At 40.4% G+C, this 19,767-nt stretch overlaps 1 protein-coding gene across 1 annotated transcript in view; it reads left to right on the top strand.

Moving 5' to 3' along the window:
- LOC134565857 (vasoactive intestinal polypeptide receptor 1-like) overlaps window positions 1-19,767 on the top strand; it is a 50,325-nt gene that overhangs the window by 21,888 nt on the left and 8,670 nt on the right. The window contains exons 6-10 of the mRNA XM_063425527.1: window positions 3,926-4,058; window positions 8,694-8,847; window positions 13,531-13,591; window positions 14,203-14,269; window positions 17,252-17,343. Coding sequence (XP_063281597.1) covers window positions 3,926-4,058; window positions 8,694-8,847; window positions 13,531-13,591; window positions 14,203-14,269; window positions 17,252-17,343 — 507 coding nt within the window. The remainder of the gene's footprint in view (window positions 1-3,925; window positions 4,059-8,693; window positions 8,848-13,530; window positions 13,592-14,202; window positions 14,270-17,251; window positions 17,344-19,767) is intronic.

Below are 19,767 nucleotides of genomic sequence, written 5' to 3' on the forward strand. Positions count from 1 at the left end.
ACTTACCATTTTCTGGGTGGTCTTCTTAGGTGGTCTCTCCTCTGAACAGTAGCTGCAAGTATTTCAATCAATCAGTATTTATGTATTGATACTGTTATTTTACACACTTGATACTTATGTACATGTACACATTTTGTAGATATTGGAACTAGAGGACTACTGTTACAGTGTGATACTATGTGTTTTTATTTCTATTACTTTTTTCAATAAATGTGCTACTTTTTCATTACCTTTTTTTTTCATTTGTGGAGTGTTTGGATTTACCCATGTGTGCAGACTGCTGTGTTTTTTTTCTGGTTATATTTTTGTATATTTGGGAAGAGTCCTGCACCGAGGAGTTAATTCTAAATCCTATTAGTCCTGACTCAGCCTCTCAGTCAAATTTATTATTTTTGGAGCTGCGGCAAGCCTTCTTGAGTGAGGGATCCCAAATCACCAAATTTATAAAAAATAGCCAAACTGGAAACATTCTCTGACTTGGCAATGCTGTCAGTTTGACTACCCTGGCCTTAAATATGAAATTCACTTTAGTAAATAACTGTGTTAGTCTCATTTTTAGTTTTAGTAAAATCCACTGGATAAAGGGGTGCAAAAAATGAGCCCACCGCCGTATTGCATAATATATAAGTTCATATTTTCACCTTTTAATGAGGCTAATTCCGGTTAGCATTCGGACGAATTCCAACCAAACAGAATCATATTTCACCTTTCAAATTCAGTTGATATATGCAATTTTGGGCTTTCGATTGCGTATTTTAAGCATTATGTCCGGCTGACCCCTGGTATATTTCTTTATTTGTGTGATGTCTTTCTTTTTTTCTCCTCTAACCATCTATCAGCTCTTTTTTTTGGTGCCATAGACAGAACATTTAATCGCACAGTAAACTAGCCTATTTGCCCACAGTCTGTCGTTTTTTTTTTTTTTTTGGTGCTACATCCATGGACACTTTAGAGTTATGGAATTTTTACACCTTCACGAACAGCAAAAACTTGTATTTATAGCAATCAAGGAGATGTAGTCCACAACATCATGAGTGCCAAAGGTTGCCTATCCCTGTATATATTTAGTATGTGTAATGTGGATGTTGAGGTGTTAGGTGAGATGCAGGGGGAGATGATAAACTGATGTCAATGGAGCCATGTAAAATAGTTAGCATTATTTGGGCACGCGTAGCCATCTGTAAATGCTTCCTCATGCTGTGCAGGTCACACAGATGCAAATATATCATTTGCACAGTTTGAGAAAAACCATCCACACAGAGATTAAAAAATCTGTGCGCAAGAAATGGAAATTTGTTTGTGTTTGTGCCCCTGGTCAAAAACAGCCAGCCCTCCGCAGTCAAACTACATTCAGTAAGTTTTCTCTAACCATTTTCACTCCTGACGAATGACAATCTACGTTACGTTTGTAAAATAGATTATTTGTGCTGCTTTGAAAAGCAATGTCTTAATTTAACCAAAGCCCTAATTTTAAATGAACAGAGTCTTTAATTTGAAAATAAGGATTCTAGACTCTTATTTCCTACGGCTGTTCATTCCTTTGAATATTTTAGTGAAATGTCATGTCTCTTCTCTGTCTCTCCCTGTGGTACCTCATGCAGACACTTATTCCAGGACTGTGATTTTACATTAGTTTGCTACAATATATGTGAAGTCTCCGGTGTATTGAGTAATGAGCTTAGGGCTTGCATTCAGACTTTTGGGCCAGATCATTGATGAGAACATCATGTTCCCTGGAATTCTGTAATGAATATCACCGGCTCTTGAAATCCAAATATAGATAATTCTTTATTACCAGGCATAGTTTGAAGGAAATAACTATCTATATGGTGTATGACTGTTGTCATCGGGACTTCAAGGGCAGATGGGCGCCCTGACATCATGTAGTGACTCAACATGACCCAAAGCAGAATCCACCTGCCCAAACTAACTGATTCATTTGTCTTAACATCTTCATGCAAGGATTTCTAAATAGGCAGATTAAGGCCCAAAGTCAAGCTCATATAATAGTCTAGTCTGACATGATAGGAGAACATTATCAACATAAGGGAACAAAGTTTAGAATTGCACAGCTGCACTAGCCCAGGACGTGCAGTTGCCAGGTGACCGTCAGGAGTGGAGCGCACTGCACAGTGCTCTCCTTCTGCCACTCTCTGTATGTAGCGTGGGCAACCGGACCATGGTATGACAGGAAATGCTCACTGAGAAGGCACTTCCTGTCAGACCGGGTACCGCGGTCCTCCCACGGAGCTGAACAGGTACAGCGAGTGGGGGAGAGACACAAGGAGGGGCTGTGAGCAGTGGGAGAGACACATGGAAGAGCTGGGGGATGGGAGAGACACATGGAATAGTTGGGAGGTCGGAGGCACATGGAAGGGCTGGGAGACACACATAGAAAGACTGGGGGGGAATGAGATACGTGGAGTGACTTGGGAAAATGAGGCACAGGGATGGGCTGGGGGGGATAAGACACGTGGAGGAACTGAGGGGAAAGAATGAGACACATGGTGTGGTTGGGGAAGTGAGACACATGGGGGGCCCCAGTACAATTTTTGCACAGGGCCCTGTGGTTTCTAGTTACGCCTCTGCCTGTAGACCTTACTTGGTCAGAGGAAATAAAGAAAGGAATTGTAATAAACCTGGTCTTGAGTTTGCTGGCACCGGATCTCTCTAGACCAGTCAGTCCTTTCAGTCCAGAATTTAGATAAATTCCAGATCTGTTCCAGTGGGTGACACGGACAAAGTTGGATCTTGAGGGTGAGAGTCCTGACAGACTACAAACAGGGAATCGTGTGAAAGGCATTTCACCTGCACACTTTCTAAAATCTCCAGTTCAATAATAAAGGAATGGCAAAGACTCTGCAAAGACTCTGTTGGACTGGCAGGTATCAGACTCTGGCAGTGTTATTTATTACAGTGAGAATTGTTGGGGAATTCGAAGGTGAATTTCAAATTTAAGCCCAAAATAGCTAAACTGGGAAAATCCTCCAAGTCAACCAAGGGCTTCTCTGCCCTTAAATGAAAAATTCTCTTTGATTTCCTGACAAATTCTCATTTAAAAAAAAAATAATCCAGTCTATACAATATCGGTGTGTAATACAAGTGGCGCTCGGGCAGAATTGCAGCTAAGATACACTGTGGGTTTAACCACGTAAAACCCACCACAAAAGAAACAAGTAAAATACAAAGGTGTACAGCGCATAAAATAATATATATTCTCAGTGTATCACAGTAATCTTAGATATAAACTATATATTCATCTATTACAGAATAGAGGGTATGTTTATACAATCCATATATTGTTTATATCTAAAATAATCCAGTCTGCCTACTCCTTTACATGTTTTGCATATAATGATTATAACAAGCAGAGTCTGGGTGTTACTGGCTGTCTTTTGAAAACTGATTCTTTCATTGAGTTGCATTGTTGAGTAACAGTAACCCTACACCACCCACATTGTTATGTTCAGTGTGATGTGTATCCCACCATTACGATCTTTTCATTAAGATTCCTAGTCTATCATGGAATAAGCCGCACCTACATAGACAGCATGAATTTGTGGATCTACCAAGGCTGAATAGACAGGACATTTAATGCTGCCAGGAGGTCTATAGGGAACGTATCGTGATGATGCCATTATGTAACATATGGTCCTTAAGGGGTTAATAATTTGAAAAGCTATTCGAACTCTGAGCTGGACCGATGATGCACAGGATTAACCCATGCATTGCCATCAAGGGGCAGTCGCCATAGTTTATTTAATTAAAAAAAAAATGCATATTTATTTGTCAGCATTTTAAAAGGTTTGGTTTTTTTTTTCAACAAAAATTAAAATACAGTCTTTCTCAAACCGATATATAATTACAATTTTGTCTACTCGATTTTGGTGATATACATTTGTTTACTTTTTTTTTGTAATTGCAGGAAGCTGCACTGCCCCAGAAACTTCATTCACATGAACCTGTTTGTGTCTTTCATCTTACGTGGCGTTGCTGTCTTTGTAAAAGACGCGATTCTTTTTGCCGATGAAAATATTGATCATTGCACCATGTCCACAGTAAGACCATGGATGGAAAACTGTATGTATTTTGGGAGAGACCATATGTTTATTCTGTATGCTACACAAGCTCTGCGCCACAGAGCAGAATTAACAGTAAGGTGAACTTAGGCAGCCGCCTAGGGCCCTCTGAGTTAGGCTGGGACACTAAAACCATGTATTTTCTTGACTCCATTCACCATCTATGTGAAAAATGAAAGGGTGGTCCCAAACCAGTGACCTAAATGGAATCTTAAACCTTCATGGCTGCTTCCAAAGTAAAACTCCATCTACCTTCCTCCAAAGGTCCAATATGTGAACAGACGATAAGGAATTGCCTAACATGGCACTTCTGTGATTTTGACTATTATTTCCAAATGACTTTGCTAATTCATACTTTTTATGTAATTAAAGTGCACTTGTTGTCCCAAAAGTACACAGTTAAAGGAAAACTATAGGAATTGTATCCCTAGCACTATAGTGACAAGGGCCGGATTAACATAGGGGCTGATGGAGCTGCAGCTCCAGGCCCAGACCCATGAAATAGGCCCATTTAAAAAAAAACGAAAGAAAAAAAAAAAAAAAAATTTATTTTTTTTTTACACACACTACTCTTAGGTTTGCCACCTGACTGGTATTTTACTGGCACAGTCGGTATTTGAGGCTGCCTGGCCGTGCCAGTTTTGCAGTAATACGGGCAATACAAATGCAGGTATTTTTCTCAGAATAAGTGGAGATTACTCTGCAATACCAGCACCGGCCAGTAGGGGTCACTGTGTGTGGAGAGAGGCAGGGACAGGAAGTTACAGCATATCCCCATAGACATATAATACCTAGACGCCGCATTGACCTCGGGGGGGGGGGGGGAGGAGGGAGGCAAGAAATGCGGGCGCCATTTTGGGCTGGTCACCCGGTGTGGTATTATATGTCTATATATTAGGACTTCTGTCCCTAATTTTTTTTAATTTACTTTGACTTAGTGACAAATCTCACTTTAGTAAATAGTGATGTGATTGTTTGAGTTCTCCTATTCTCTTTATGCTATCTCCATGCGGACTTCAAAGTGCAAAAGACAGAGCTCACAATAATAAAGAGTTGTAAATATCTACATTTTATTTTGCACAGTTCCAAAATCCATATTAGTTAAATATAGGTGAAAAGTAAATACATTACAAATCAGACAAAGATCCAGTCCCACTTTAAAACATGTATATTAAGATGATAGATTGTGGGGTTAGTTCACTAAACTTAGAATTTTAGCAAACCTAAATCCAAATGCAACGCATAGTTTCAATCTGGAAATTCAAATAATTTCAATGTATTGAGTAAACTTAGTCGATAACGTAAATAACCACAGAGGACTTAAAGCAGCAAATGTCAGTAAATTGTATTTAATATCCCTGGATTAAACATCATGCTACTGGATCTATACACCCTCCGGGTGGATTTTAAGACTAACCATGTTTACTTTGAGGACATTGCTCTGCAGATCATAGACATATATATATATGTCTATGCTGCAGATCACACTGTGACCGATCCAAGATGGCGGCCCTGCGGCTCATCAGCGCCAATAGGAAGTAGCTGTCAATGCAGCATCTAGGTATTATATGTCTATGCATATCCCTGCCTCTCTCTACTACTCACTGATCCGTGGGGAGCAGCAACTCAGCACAGAGTCCAGACAGCAGCTCTACAGCTCAGGTAAGTGAGGGATGGGGGAAAGACAGCAGGGACACATGGGGACACTGAGACACAAGGGGACACATGTGGACACTGAGACATTAGGGGACACTGAGACACTAGGGAATATATGGGGACACTGAGACACTAGGGGACACATGGGGACACAGACACTAGGGGACACTAGGACACATGGGGACACAGACAATGGGAGACCTGGGAACGCTAAGACACTTGTGGACACTAAGACATATGGGGATGTTGAGACACATGGGGATGCTGAGACACATGGGGACGCTGTTTCTCCCAGTGTCCCCATGTCCCCATCCAGTGTCGCTAGTGTCTGTGTCCCCAAGTCTCCCAGTGTCTGTGTCCCATGTCTCTGTGTGCCTAGTGTCCCCATGTGTCCCAGTGTCCCCATGTCTTTGTCCACAACTGTCACAGTGTCCCCAAGTGTCTGTCTCCCAGCCAGTGTCCCCTAGTCTCCCAGTGTCCATTAGTCTCCCAGTGTCTGTGTTCCCATGTCTCTGTGTCCCTAGTGTCTTAGTGTCCCCAAATGTTTCAGTGTCCCCATGTCTCCCAGTGTCTGTGTCTCTAGTGTCTCAGTGTGCCTAGTGTCCCCATGTCTCACAGTGTTCCTATATGTCCCAGTGTCCCCATGTCTATGTCCACAACTGTCCCCATGTCTCCGTGTCCCCAAGTGTCTGTCTCCCAGCCAGTGTCCCCTAGTCTCCCAGTGTCTGTGTTCCCATGTCTCTGTGTCCCTTGTGTCTTAGTGTCCACAAATGTTTCAATGTCCCCATGTCTCCCAGTGTCTGTGTCCCTAGTGTCTGTGTCCCCATTTCTCCCAGTTTCCCTAAATGTCTCAGTGTCACCGGGTCTCTCAGTGTCCCCATGTCTCTGTGTCCCCGGGTCTCAGTGGTCTGAGCAAATTACAATACTTCCCCATAGGATTGGCTGAGACTGTCAACTAGGCAGATCGGGGCAGAGCCAGCACAAGTCATAGCCCTGGCCAATCAGCATCTCCTCATAAATGCATCTCTATGAGGAAAGTTCAGTGTCTGCATGCCGAGGGTGGAGACACTGAATGGCAGTGCTGTACACTAGGCAGTACTGCCCCAGGAAGCACCTCTAGCAGCCATCTAAGGAATGGCCAGTGGAGTTATTTTCTATGAAAAGACAGTGTTTACTGCAAAAGGCCTGAATGGAATGATTCTACTTACCAGAACAAATACAATAAGCTGTAGTTGTTCTGGTGACTATCGTTCCTTTTAAGTTTGGAAGCTTAAGAGGGATGTATGGGAACAAAACTTGTGTGGACTGGCTGACAATAAAATTAGTTTAGGTAATGGAGACGTTGTTCTCTCTAACACTGTGGCATGTCCCCATTCTTCTACACTCACTGCATAAACCTTTTCTCTGTCTCAGACTATATACCAGGAACTTCTGCCTGCTAGTAAGAAGGTAAGGAGACAAGTGGACCAGCGAGTGCTAGGGTACAGTCCTTAGAAAGCACGGAGTGAGTGCATCATTAGACACATTTATGTCAAGCTCAGGGTGCTGCCTGCATAGTATGCCCTTAGTTGGACAGCCTGCATGATTGGCAGGCAGCCTGACATGCATTCATGCCAGGCTGACCTTCCAATTCTTTGAACAAATATGCCCCGGTTTTGGGCATGTTCTCCCCTTTTGGCAGGTCTGGTCACGTGATTAGCGCCAGTGGCACACCCTTTTACCCTGCCCATTGACTTCCTGCTTCACTGGACACTGCTGTTAGGGGTTATGGATTTATTTGAAAGATGAAAGCATAAGTTAGAGAGAGATTAGCATAGAGTATGTGTTTTCTTATTGCTGCATCCTATGAGTTTCCCTCCAGCACCATCTCCATCAGATACATGACGCTTGGGAGGTATGATTGTTTTAGTGTTTTTGGTCGATAAGATTCCGTAATTAGGCCCATCATAATTGTCAGCTCCAGGCCCACTGGGCTCTTAATCCGGCCCTGATAGTGCCCCCCTCACGCTTCCCTCCCCCTGCAGCACAGAAATGATTAAAAACCCTTAATTTACTTCCCTAAATCCAGCACCAAGGTCAGGCTCTGCCTCCGCTCCTCCTCCCTGACATCAGGGACCTAATGAGCATTCGCGCTGAGCACTGCAATCACATTAGGACAACCCCATAGGAAAAGATTGAATCAATGCTTTCTTATGGGGTTTTAGCTAGGACTGGTTGTTAGACCAAAAGTTGCCTAACAACCCGGAAGCACCTCTAGTGGCTGTTTGGCAGAAGATGCAAAACCTGAGGATTTGCTACAAATTAAAGGAACACTCTGGATCCCTAAGAAACTTTAGCTTGCTGAAAAGCTTCAAGTGTGAAGAGTCTGTCCTCTTTTTTTCATTTTCCAAAAAGTACAGATATCAGTAGAAATTGACACTTTTATAAATTAACCTTGTAACACACCCCTGGCTGTCAATGAGACAACAGATCCTGTTACTTCCTGGTTGTTTAGCTCAATGGAGCTCAACTCCAGAGACCGCAATTGCCCAGAGCACCTGCCTTGCATAGTCTTCTCATTGAGCTGCATTGGGAAGTCTGTGATTGGACAGCCACAGAAAGTCTGGGTGGGGTTAGAAGGGGAGGGCTTGTAAAGGCTGCCTACAAGAGATCTGCAGCTTTTGCGAGCTGTTTTTTATATTTGTTTTTACTTGGACATTCGTATTCAGTCATTTTAAAATTTATTTAAAAAAAGGGTTGCCAGGGTAGGAAAGAGAGAAAGTGTGGTGTGTCTCTAAATTAAAAGAGGTTTACTTGGGAGGTATATTATGACACCAGTGGTAACTTGCCTATTGAAATCAAGTTATACCCATTGGCTGCAATAAAACTCTGTTTAACCATCATCACTACTATCTCCATAACCCACTCGTATTGATCATTTTCACTACAAGCTAATTATAATACACTGTCTCGTTCCAGGCAAGCTGCAAAGCCAGTATGATATTCTTCCATTTCTCTGTCCTTTCAAACTTCTCCTGGTTGCTGGTAGAGGGGATGTACCTACACACCTTACTTACCCTGACTTTCACTTCTCAGAGGAGGTATTTCTGGTGGTATATCGTTATTGGTTGGGGTGAGTGTCAATTTTGTTTAAAAGTAACAAATGCAATTATTGTAGCCACAGGTTTCGTTATTATATTGAATAAATTTGTAAATTAAATACCACTAAATTAGAACCCCCAACAGCAGATTTTCTGGTGTTGAGGCCCATCAGGGACAATTAGGGACACTCAATGGGAATCGACGATCAAGTGCCTAGCCGGACTCTAAAAGAAACCCAAAATGAATTATCACACCAGGGTCCTCTGTACCTTAGTCCTGCCACTGAGAAGATAGATTATACTGAGAAACTGAATAATGATATGGAAATATGACACCCCCAAATCATGTAAGCTTTAATTTGCCTTATTGTTATTATTATTATTATTATTATTAATAATAATATTATTATTAATAATAATATTATTATTATTATTATTATGACAGTTTTGTTATTAGGTCATATTATTAGGTCTTCAATCAAGTGTGCTTTACTCAAGTAAGTCAAGTCCGAAATTAAATAGAAATAACTACAGGATACACTTCAAAACAGTATTTGTCTTCCCAACGTTTTCCAAAGACAGAGTTAGTGTTTGGTTCAATTTGACCCGGGTGGTACTTAACTTGGGTAAAAAATTGTCTCCATGGCCTCAACAGTGAGCCCCTATGTGTATTCACCCATACCTCCCAACATTTCAAATGGACAAAGAGGGGCACTTTAATTAGTTGTTGAGGTGTGGCCAGGGGCGGGCTGTTCGGAGACATTTTTAGTGACTTAATAATAATAATTTATGGAACTAAAATGTAATGTAGGACAAGAACAATGCAGACTGATTTCTAAACACATTAATTGTAGTTTAAAGACACATTACTGGGAGTATTATTGCTGTGGAGCTCTACTATACAATTAGACACACCAACGATATGGAGCTCCTAGAAAAGAGGGACATTAAAATAGAAAAGAGGGACAAAGGTATTTGGACCAAAAATAGGACCTGTCCCTTCTAAATAGGGACACTTGGTAGGTATGAGTTCACCTGGTGATATAAAGCAGTTGGCAGCTGTAACATGCTCTCCTCTTCCTTAACAATGCCAACCAGCTCCCTTGTAGTACTTGAGCCTTGTTAAGTAAGACAGATCAGGTTGTTGCCTTGGGCATGGGAGGGCCCCCTGCCGCCTTGGATTACAATATTCTGATTATAGACGCACAGGGCAGACCTAAAGCGAATCTTGCTAAATAATGCTAAAACAAGCAGGTGCCCTTCCCTCTACCTTCCAGTTAAGTAGATAATGCTACCCACCTCCTAACTAGTCTTCACTATTTATACCCATTACTAACCATGACCACACACCTGCTCCCTAAAGTCCCCATAAATAACATGTGCCAAAAACCTTCCCTTGTTTTAACCTTTCCACTTTTTAATTTGCTTCTAACTAGTCATTGCAACCAACCTGCCCCTCCAAATAACTAACTAAGCACCATCCTCCCTGATATTTCAAACCTACTCTTTTAACCTGCCAGTGGTAGGTGCTTTGATTGGCTCTTTCTACCTATTTTTTCACCACTTTTTTTTGTCCTCACTCTTTTTTTTTTTTTTAAATATATTCTATTTTTATTGGTTAAAAGGAAAACGAGACATGCACAGTAAATATTACATACAAGTTCACATCGAGTACAAAGGTCCAAGTTTATAGCAGTTTTTGAGACATGTAGTATTGTACACAAGAGGAAGAAGTAACAGGTACATGCTATACGTTCATGAATAATAATCAGTAATCCAAAAAAACTAACATTTATTACACTACCAGTTCATTTCTATATAGTTGACAGTACCGAGTGGGTAGGGCCCAGCTAGTGGGATTGTAAGGGCTCCCAGTGTTCTGATCGCAGACTGCAAATCAAATAAAATGTGTGTGAAGTTCCTTTTATCCTCATTCAAAAGTGAGAGATATTATATTAGAAGTAAAATGAAAAAATATGTGCTCAGTGGTGTATTATGGTTTTTGTGCTGCCCTAGGCAGGTCAAAATTCAGGCGCCCCCCCTCCTCTGTGCGCCACCCCCACCCAACCCTTCCCCCCTGCCCCGCATTCTAAATACACACACACATTCACTGACAGAAACACATACTCACTAACAGACACACACTCACACTCACTAACAGACACTCATTCACTAACAGACACACACTTACTCACTAACAGACACACACACACACACACTCACTAACAGACTCACTAACAGACTCACTCACTAACAGACAAACACAAACTCACTAACAGACAAACACACACTCACTAACAGACACACACTAACAGGCAAACACACTAACAGACACACACACTAACAGACACACACACTCACTCACATTAACACTCACTTTTTTTTTAATTTACCCCCCACAGCCTCCTTACCTTTAGGAATGCTGGGGGAGTTCTCCCTCTCCCTGGGGCTGCCGGTCGGGCTGCTGGGTGTCATATTCCGTCTCCCAGCCTCACTCTGCGCCGCGCGAGGGAGCTGAGCAGACAGCTTAGGGGAAAGTGCTCCCTCCCCGGCCACCCGCCAGCACCGCCCGGCATGTCAGTTAGCCGCAAGGCTAAGAAGACATATGCCCTGGGCATTTGGGGGCGGCTTTTTTTGCCGCCCCCTGGAAAATGCCGCCCAAGGCAAATACCTTGTTTGCCTCACGGCTAAAACGTCCCTGCTTGTGCTACTAGAGCTTTTACTAGGTGTTATGGCAAATTTATGCCAAAATTATATTTACTTGATGGTGTTTCGTGCTGTGATAAAAGAAAAAAAAACTTTGAAATGGCTTCACAGGAAACTACAGAAACAGTAATGTCATTTCATACTCAATGGATGATCTTAAAGGGACACTATAGTCACCAAAATAACTTTAGCTTAATGAAGTAGTTTTGGTGTATAGAACATACCCCTGCAGCCTCACTGCTCAGTTCTCTGCCTTTTAGGAGTTAAATCACTTTGTTTATAAACCCTAGTCACACCTCCCTGCATGTGACTTGCACAGCCTTTCTAAACACTTCCTATAAAAAGTCATCTAAAGTTTATCCTTCTGTTTCATTTAGATTTGTTTTATGCCCTGTTATGTTAATAGCTTGCTAGACCCTGCAAGAGCCTCCTGTATGTGAGTAAAGTTCAATTTACAGAGAAAGAGATACAATTGTTTAGGGTAAATTACATCTGATTGAAAGTGAAACCAGTTTTTTTTTTCATGCAGGCTGTGTCAATCAGAGCCAGGGGAGGTGTGGCAAGGGCTGCATAAACAGAAACAAAGTGATTTAACTCTGATATGGCAATGAATTGAGCAGTAAAACCAGAGAGGCATGATATATACACTAAAACTGCTTTATTAAGCTAAAGTTGTTTAGACACTCCAGGCACCCAGACCACTTCTGTCCATTGGAGTAGTCTGGGTGCCAACTCCCACTACTCTTAACCCTGCAAGTGTAATTATTGCAGTTTTTATAAACTGCAATAATTACCTTGAAGGGTTAACTCCACCTCTAGTGGATGTCTACTAGACAGCCACCAGAGGGCACTTCCTTGTCCATAGCACAGCAAACCTGTGCTAGAGCGTCGCTGGACGTCCTCACGCTGTGTGAGGACCTCCAGCGTCGCTCAATTCCCCATAGGAAAGCATTGAAAAGCATTTTCAATGCTTTCCTATGGAGAGCTCTAATTAGGTCTCTGCGGCCGGCGGGCGGGATCAGTCTCGCCCACCGGCCGACGTAATGACTGGGAGGAACAGCGGCGACCCGAAACCACCGGCGAGGTGGTAAGTGACTGAAGGGGTTTTCACCCATTCAGCAACCGGGGATTGGGAGGTGGGAGGGAGATGGGACCTACAGTGCCAGGAAAACGGATTGTTTTCCTGGCACTGGAGAGTCCCTTTATTACAGCGCAGTACATTTTCTGCAGCGTAGTACAATAATTAATTCAAAACAAAACTCCTCTTAAGATTGCCGTGACTAATGATAGGCTTACATTGTGCTTTTTGGGAGCATTTCCCTAGCGATGACAGAAGCAGGACACCCAAGAACAAACACGGGGCGAATCTGGGAAAGTCCGGTTGGTCCTGGTAATTTTGGTAGGGATGTTATTAGCAGCTCTATACAGCCCACCTGTCACTAACAAAGATTCTCACTCAAATGAGAGCAGTCAGGAATGTAAAGATAATTCAAAAGGGGATTTTAAATTTAAGGTCAAAATAGCTTAACTAGAACAATTCTCCAAGTCAGCAATGATTCCAGTTCAGTTACTTTGGCCTTAAATTTAAATTTGACGTTGAATTCACATTACATTCCTGAAAATTCTCAATTTAGCAAAAAAATCCTATAAATGTGGTAAACATTCAATATTTACATAGGATCTTTAAAGGATAAATTTCTCTGATAGAATTATTTTGTTGTTTGTACGTGAAGCAATAGTAATTCAGAGATTTTTCTGTATTTAAAGGCATACACTGCATTATTATATAACATTAATAATTAAGGTGAAATATTATAGATATGGGTTTGTACTTGCTAAAAAAAACAAAAACAAAGCTTAAGCTTTGAAATTCGGAAAATAAATTTTTGATGTAATTTTACGTTCATGATTAGTTAAGTAATATCTGTATTTATTATATGCGTGATATCATCAAGTGCATTCCTAGTTAGTTATTTCTGCTAATAAGAAAATGTGATTCCTTATTCCAGGTGTCCCGGCTCTTACAATCACAGTATGGATTAAAACCAGAATTACATTTGATGATACAGGGTAAGTCAAAGAGAGTGACATTGTGTCAGTAGATCAGAGAAGAGATATGACATTAACACTAGTGAGAACTCAGTATAGGTCAAAACATATGTTTAAATCCTATGACTACAAAACTCATATTAAGAGTGCTTAGACTATTTAAAACACTGACTTCAAACCAAGACAATATATTGCGCAGTTTATTGTATATCTGAAGTTTGATCTACTAATGACTTTGTATATATGCATCTTCAACTTGTGTAACGTTATATGCATTTTCATCAACTGTTCCCTTTAATAATACTCACGTTATTGGCCTTGATTTAATATGTTTTGGATAATATTTTCAAATTGATTTTTGGATAAACTTTTATTTATTTTTTAATTGTAAAATATTTAAAAAAAAAAATATCATATATTAAAAAAACGTATTATATAAAAATACCAAAATATTTAGATGTTTTTTAAAAAAAAAAAAAAATTGTTTTAATCATTTAAAAAATTTATCAAAAAATATTCATTAATTTGAGCATCTTTTCCAAAATGATTAAATGGAGGCCTATATCAGAAACTACCAATAACTGATATATATTTATTATCATCGACTGATTGGCCACATTTCTTCTTTTCAGATGCTGGGATGATTTTGAGAACATTTATTGGTGGATAATCAAGACCCCGATACTGTTTGCAATATTTGTAATTATTATTATTCATTTTTCTAAACAATGATGTGCTTGATCTTGTAAAAAAAAGTTAAATCTATGTCTGTGATTTTTCGAGGGAAAATCAATAGAAATCACTCCAATATTAGATCAAATATTATACAATATGGTACCTGCGTTAATGGCGTAAAAATTTAATGTGTTTTTTCAAGTCTCACATCCCCCATCATCCCAACAGTTTTATAGGTCAATTTACTAAATGGTAGTAAAACCACTTTAGCTGAGTAAGTGAGTTAGATCCAGTAGTCAGTTTATAGATCTGTGATATTAACCATCAACATTTAACAAGTTTGCTTCTCAGCGTAGTCTGTTGAATCAGCTTAGGTATTTTCCTGAAGTTCGGACTCTGCACAGTAACACTTTATTGCTGGTTGCAGATGTCAATCTTGAAAACGCAAAAAAATAAATAAAAAATGCTGGGGTCTTTGAGACCCCCAAATATGACAATAGAGGTTAAGTAGTATTAACCCTTTCAGTGCCACTGCGAAGAGCTATGAAGAGTGTGTGTGTGTGTGTGTGTGTGTGTATGTGTATGTATATATATATATACAGGGAGTGCAGAATTATTAGGCAAGTTGTATTTTTGAGGATTCATTTTATTATTGAACAACAACCATGTTCTCAATGAACCCAAAAAAACTCATTAATATCAAAGCTGAATATTTTTGGAAGTAGTTTTTAGTTTGTTTTTAGTTATAGCTATTTTAGGGGGATATCTGTGTGTGCAGGTGACTATTACTGTGCATAATTATTAGGCAACTTAACAAAAAACAAATATATACCCATTTCAATTATTTATTTTTACCAGTGAAACCAATATAACATCTCAACATTCACAAATATACATTTCTGACATTCAAAAACATAACAAAAACAAATCAGTGACCAATATAGCCACCTTTCTTTGCAAGGACACTCAAAAGCCTGCCATCCATGGATTCTGTCAGTGTTTTGATCTGTTCACCATCAACATTGCGTGCAGCAGCAACCACAGCCTCCCAGACACTGTTCAGAGAGGTGTACTGTTTTCCCTCCTTGTAAATCTCACATTTGATGATGGACCACAGGTTCTCAATGGGGTTCAGATCAGGTGAACAAGGAGGCCATGTCATTAGATTTTCTTCTTTTATACCCTTTCTTGCCAGCCACGCTGTGGAGTACTTGGACGCGTGTGATGGAGCATTGTCCTGCATGAAAATCATGTTTTTCTTGAAGGATGCAGACTTCTTCCTGTACCACTGCTTGAAGAAGGTGTCTTCCAGAAACTGGCAGTAGGACTGGGAGTTGAGCTTGACTCCATCCTCAACCCGAAAAGGCCCCACAAGCTCATCTTTGATGATACCAGCCCAAACCAGTACTCCACCTCCACCTTGCTGGCGTCTGAGTCGGACTGGAGCTCTCTGCCCTTTACCAATCCAGCCACGGGCCCATCCATCTGGCCCATCAAGACTCACTCTCATTTCATCAGTCCATAAAACCTTAGAAAAATCAGTCTTGAGATATTTCTTGGCCCAGTCTTGACGTTTCAGCTTGTGTGTCTTGTTCAGTGGTGGTCGTCTTTCAGCCTTTCTTACCTTGGCCATGTCTCTGAGTATTGCACACCTTGTGCTTTTGGGCACTCCAGTGATGTTGCAGCTCTGAAATATGGCCAAACTGGTGGCAAGTGGCATCTTGGCAGCTGCACGCTTGACTTTTCTCAGTTCATGGGCAGTTATTTTGCGCCTTGGTTTCTCCACACGCTTCTTGCGACCCTGTTGACTATTTTGAATGAAACGCTTGATTGTTCGATGATCACGCTTCAGAAGCTTTGCAATTTTAAGAGTGCTGCATCCCTCTGCAAGATATCTCACTATTTTTGACTTTTCTGAGCCTGTCAAGTCCTTCTTTTGACCCATTTTGCCAAAGGAAAGGAAGTTGCCTAATAATTATGCACACCTGATATAGGGTGTTGATGTCATTAGACCACACCCCTTCTCATTACAGAGATGCACATCACCTAATATCCTTAATTGGTAGTAGGCTTTCGAGCCTATACAGCTTGGAGTAAGACAACATGCATAAAGAGGATGATGTGGTCAAAATACTCATTTGCCTAATAATTCTGCACTCCCTGTAGACATACTGGGTGTAGGCCCCCTCAAGTGGTGCCTAACCATCTTCCACCCAATGGGCTGTTGTATAGACTATAAGACTTTAATGGGCCGAGGGCTGGGCACCTAGTGGCCCATAAGTTGTTTATAGGACCAGGAGATGCACTATCTTTGACCATGAATATTCACGGTTGCCACGGTGCTTCATGCCCTCTAGCCCAGTAAAGAAAGAAAGTTCCAGGGCATGCCCACTATCCTGAACCAGACCCCTAAAGAACTTCAGCTTGATGGTTTGTTTAGCCCAGTGAAGCTAAACTCAATTGGCAGCAATTGCTCAGAGCACCTGCATTGCAAAGACTTCTCATTGAGCTGCATTGGGAAGTCTGTGATTGGACAGCCACATAAAGTCTGGGCAGGTTTAGAAGGGGAGGGCTTGCTGAGTCTACAGACAAGAGATCTGCAGCTATTGCAATCTGTTTTTAGATACACCCCCATTGAAAAAATGCATAATTTAATGCGTGCATGTTTTCATTAGGGGTATATACCATTTTTTTAATTTTTAAATTTTTTTATTTTGGCAGTGGAGTGTCCCTTTAATGGTACTGTGGGCCACTCGATACCCAATCCTTTAGAAATATCATTGACTGCCTACTTTGGGAGATTTGTACCAGGGTCCCCACTCCATCTCCTACTGATAAATGTATTCATTTACTCCTTGTGTGGTTTACCCTAGGTAGACCGCTGACCTATAGAGCCTTTCGAATAATATACCCTGGGTACAGAATTGAAGACATCTTTATATAATTATAAGTACATCTCATCCGTGCTAAACCTAATGCTAGTATTTTTTTTATTTCATACTCCAGCTTAACTTCATCATATTTCTGAATGTCATAAGGATACTAATCCAGAAGATCCGATGCACAGAGATTGGGAAAAACTACAAACAACAGTACATGTGAGTAATAAGTCAGTAAGAGCTGATGGTGCTTCTCCATGCTTCTCCTTTCAGATGCGCTCCATTTGGCCCAAGTACTGCAAGTTAGATAAAGAGTGGAGATGCAGTTGGAAGAGGAAGCACAGATAAGAACAGGGCTGGGGAAATACATCAGACTGTTCAATAGTACTGTGCTTGTTATGTGTGTATAAAAGCCTATCGACTTCCACCAAGAAACTATGTGAGCATCTTTATTAATTACCAAGCACCGTTTTAATAAATGGAACCGCACTGTATCTGACTCAAATTGAAGTTCAAATTTAAGGCCTAAGATAGGAAAACTGAAAACAGAATCGAGTTGAAGAATTTTCCAAATTTGGGTGTTATGACCAGAATTTTGAAATTCGGTTTGAGTTCACTATGAATTCCTGACAATTCTCCATTTAGTGAATAACCCTGTGATTTATTTCTCAGTCACACTGAGTATTTAAGTTTTAAAGGAGAAATACACTTTCTCTACATTTAAATAGCAGCATACAAGTATTATTATTTTTTTTCATGTGGTTGTCAATAAACCTCCAAACTGTATGTTTCTGTATTGGTTTTTGTGTTTTAAATATTTGCTGTCTTTGTGTGGTTTACAATCCTTTGGATCACCAGCAATTTTGAGGTATAGAAGTGTTTGCAAACCTTCCAACATTGAGAGATAAGGATTTGTGGGCGACAGTGAGGGGGGCTTTGCCAGTGATGTGACTTGTGTCGGTGGTGATAAGCATATTGGGCGTGTCCAATCGGAAAAGACTGGGAAAGGACCAAAATCAGAAATTGGGACTATCCCAATAAAAAATCAGGACTGTTGGGAAAGCAATGTTTACTGGGCTATACATGATATGGGTGCATTTTTTCACTTAACAATGATTTTGTCTTATATTGAACTAACATATTCCTGACCGTTTTACTTTATTTTTTTATTTTTTTGTTTGTTTGTGATCCCTATTAACTAAATAAATACCTAAGTAATGTAAAAGGGTGCACCTACCCATACTTTGTTAATTATATTGCAACCAATTCTGAGTTTGGTTATAGATAAAGGTGTGATTGGGAAGGTATTGTGAAGCAAAGTGTTCTATTGTCCAGACTTTACTGCACCATAAACAATGTTAAATAGTTTTTTTCTTTTTCTGTTTTCAAACTGCGCTGACAATCTTAGCCAGTAGGGGGGGCCCCATATATCGCTACTCACAAGGGTTGAATTTAAATGTTCCGGTAGTCAGTGATTTGGACCTTTAAACCTACAGCTGTTTGTGTGTAATCATTTCAATCAGTTATGAGTCTATTTTCTAAGCTATACTGTATAACAAATGTTCTCGCATAGAGGCCATGGCTGCAGGTGAGGTAATGAATAACCTTGCCAAGGCTATTTACAACAGAAATGCTAAAACTATAGAAACAGAAAAGTAACCGCAGCGTGCAATATTTTTGTTTTGAAAATGTTTTTTATTTAATTTATTTCACATTGATGACAAAGCAAAGCTTCGTGTTAGATACTCCTTTCCCTTTAAAAAAGCGCAGTCTGGGTACAATGGAGGATGCTGGGTTTTCACGGTGTCACATTTCTTAAGCTTAGAAATAATGTTGACTCTACATTCTAGAATCTAGATGCTGCATGGGTCTTTGTGCTACATTAAGGTTCTGATGTCCTAAACGTGAGGTAATTTTTGTTCATTTTTGGATCCGTAAGGATCCATAGGGGAAAAGTCACAGGAATAATGTTGCAAGTAGCTGAAGTTATCCTTTCTTAAAGGAACACTATATTCACCTAAATTACTTTAGCTAAATAAAGCAGTTTTAGTGTATAGATCATTCCCCTGCAATTTCACTGCTCAATTCACTGTCATTTAGGAGTTAAATCACTTTGTTTCTGTTTATGCAGCCCCAGCCACACCTCCCCTGGCTATGATTGACAGAGCCTGCATGAAAAAAAAAAACTGGTTTCACTTTCAAACAGATGTAATTTACCTTAAATAATCAATCTCTAAATTGAACTTTAACCCCTTAAGGACACATGACATGTGTGACATGTCATGATTCCCTTTTATTGCAGAAGTTTGGTCCCTAAGGGGTTAATCACATTCGGGAGGCTCTTGCATGGGTCTAGCAAGCTATTAACATAGCAGTGGATAAGAAAATCTTAATTATACAGAACTTGCAATAAAGAAAGCCTAAATAGGGCTCTCTTTACAGGAAGTGTTTATGGAAGGCTGTGCAAGTCACATGCAGGGAGGTGTGACTAAGGTTCATAAACAAAGGGATTTAACTCCTAAATGGCAGAGGATTGAGCAGTGAGGCTGTAGGGGCATGTTCTATACACCAACACTGCTTCATTAAGCTAAAGTTGTTCAGGTGACTATAGTGTCCCTTTAACCCCTTAAGGACACATGACGT

Source organism: Pelobates fuscus, chromosome 6, assembly GCF_036172605.1.
Source record: "Pelobates fuscus isolate aPelFus1 chromosome 6, aPelFus1.pri, whole genome shotgun sequence".
NCBI classification, from domain to species: Eukaryota; Metazoa; Chordata; class Amphibia; order Anura; family Pelobatidae; genus Pelobates; species Pelobates fuscus.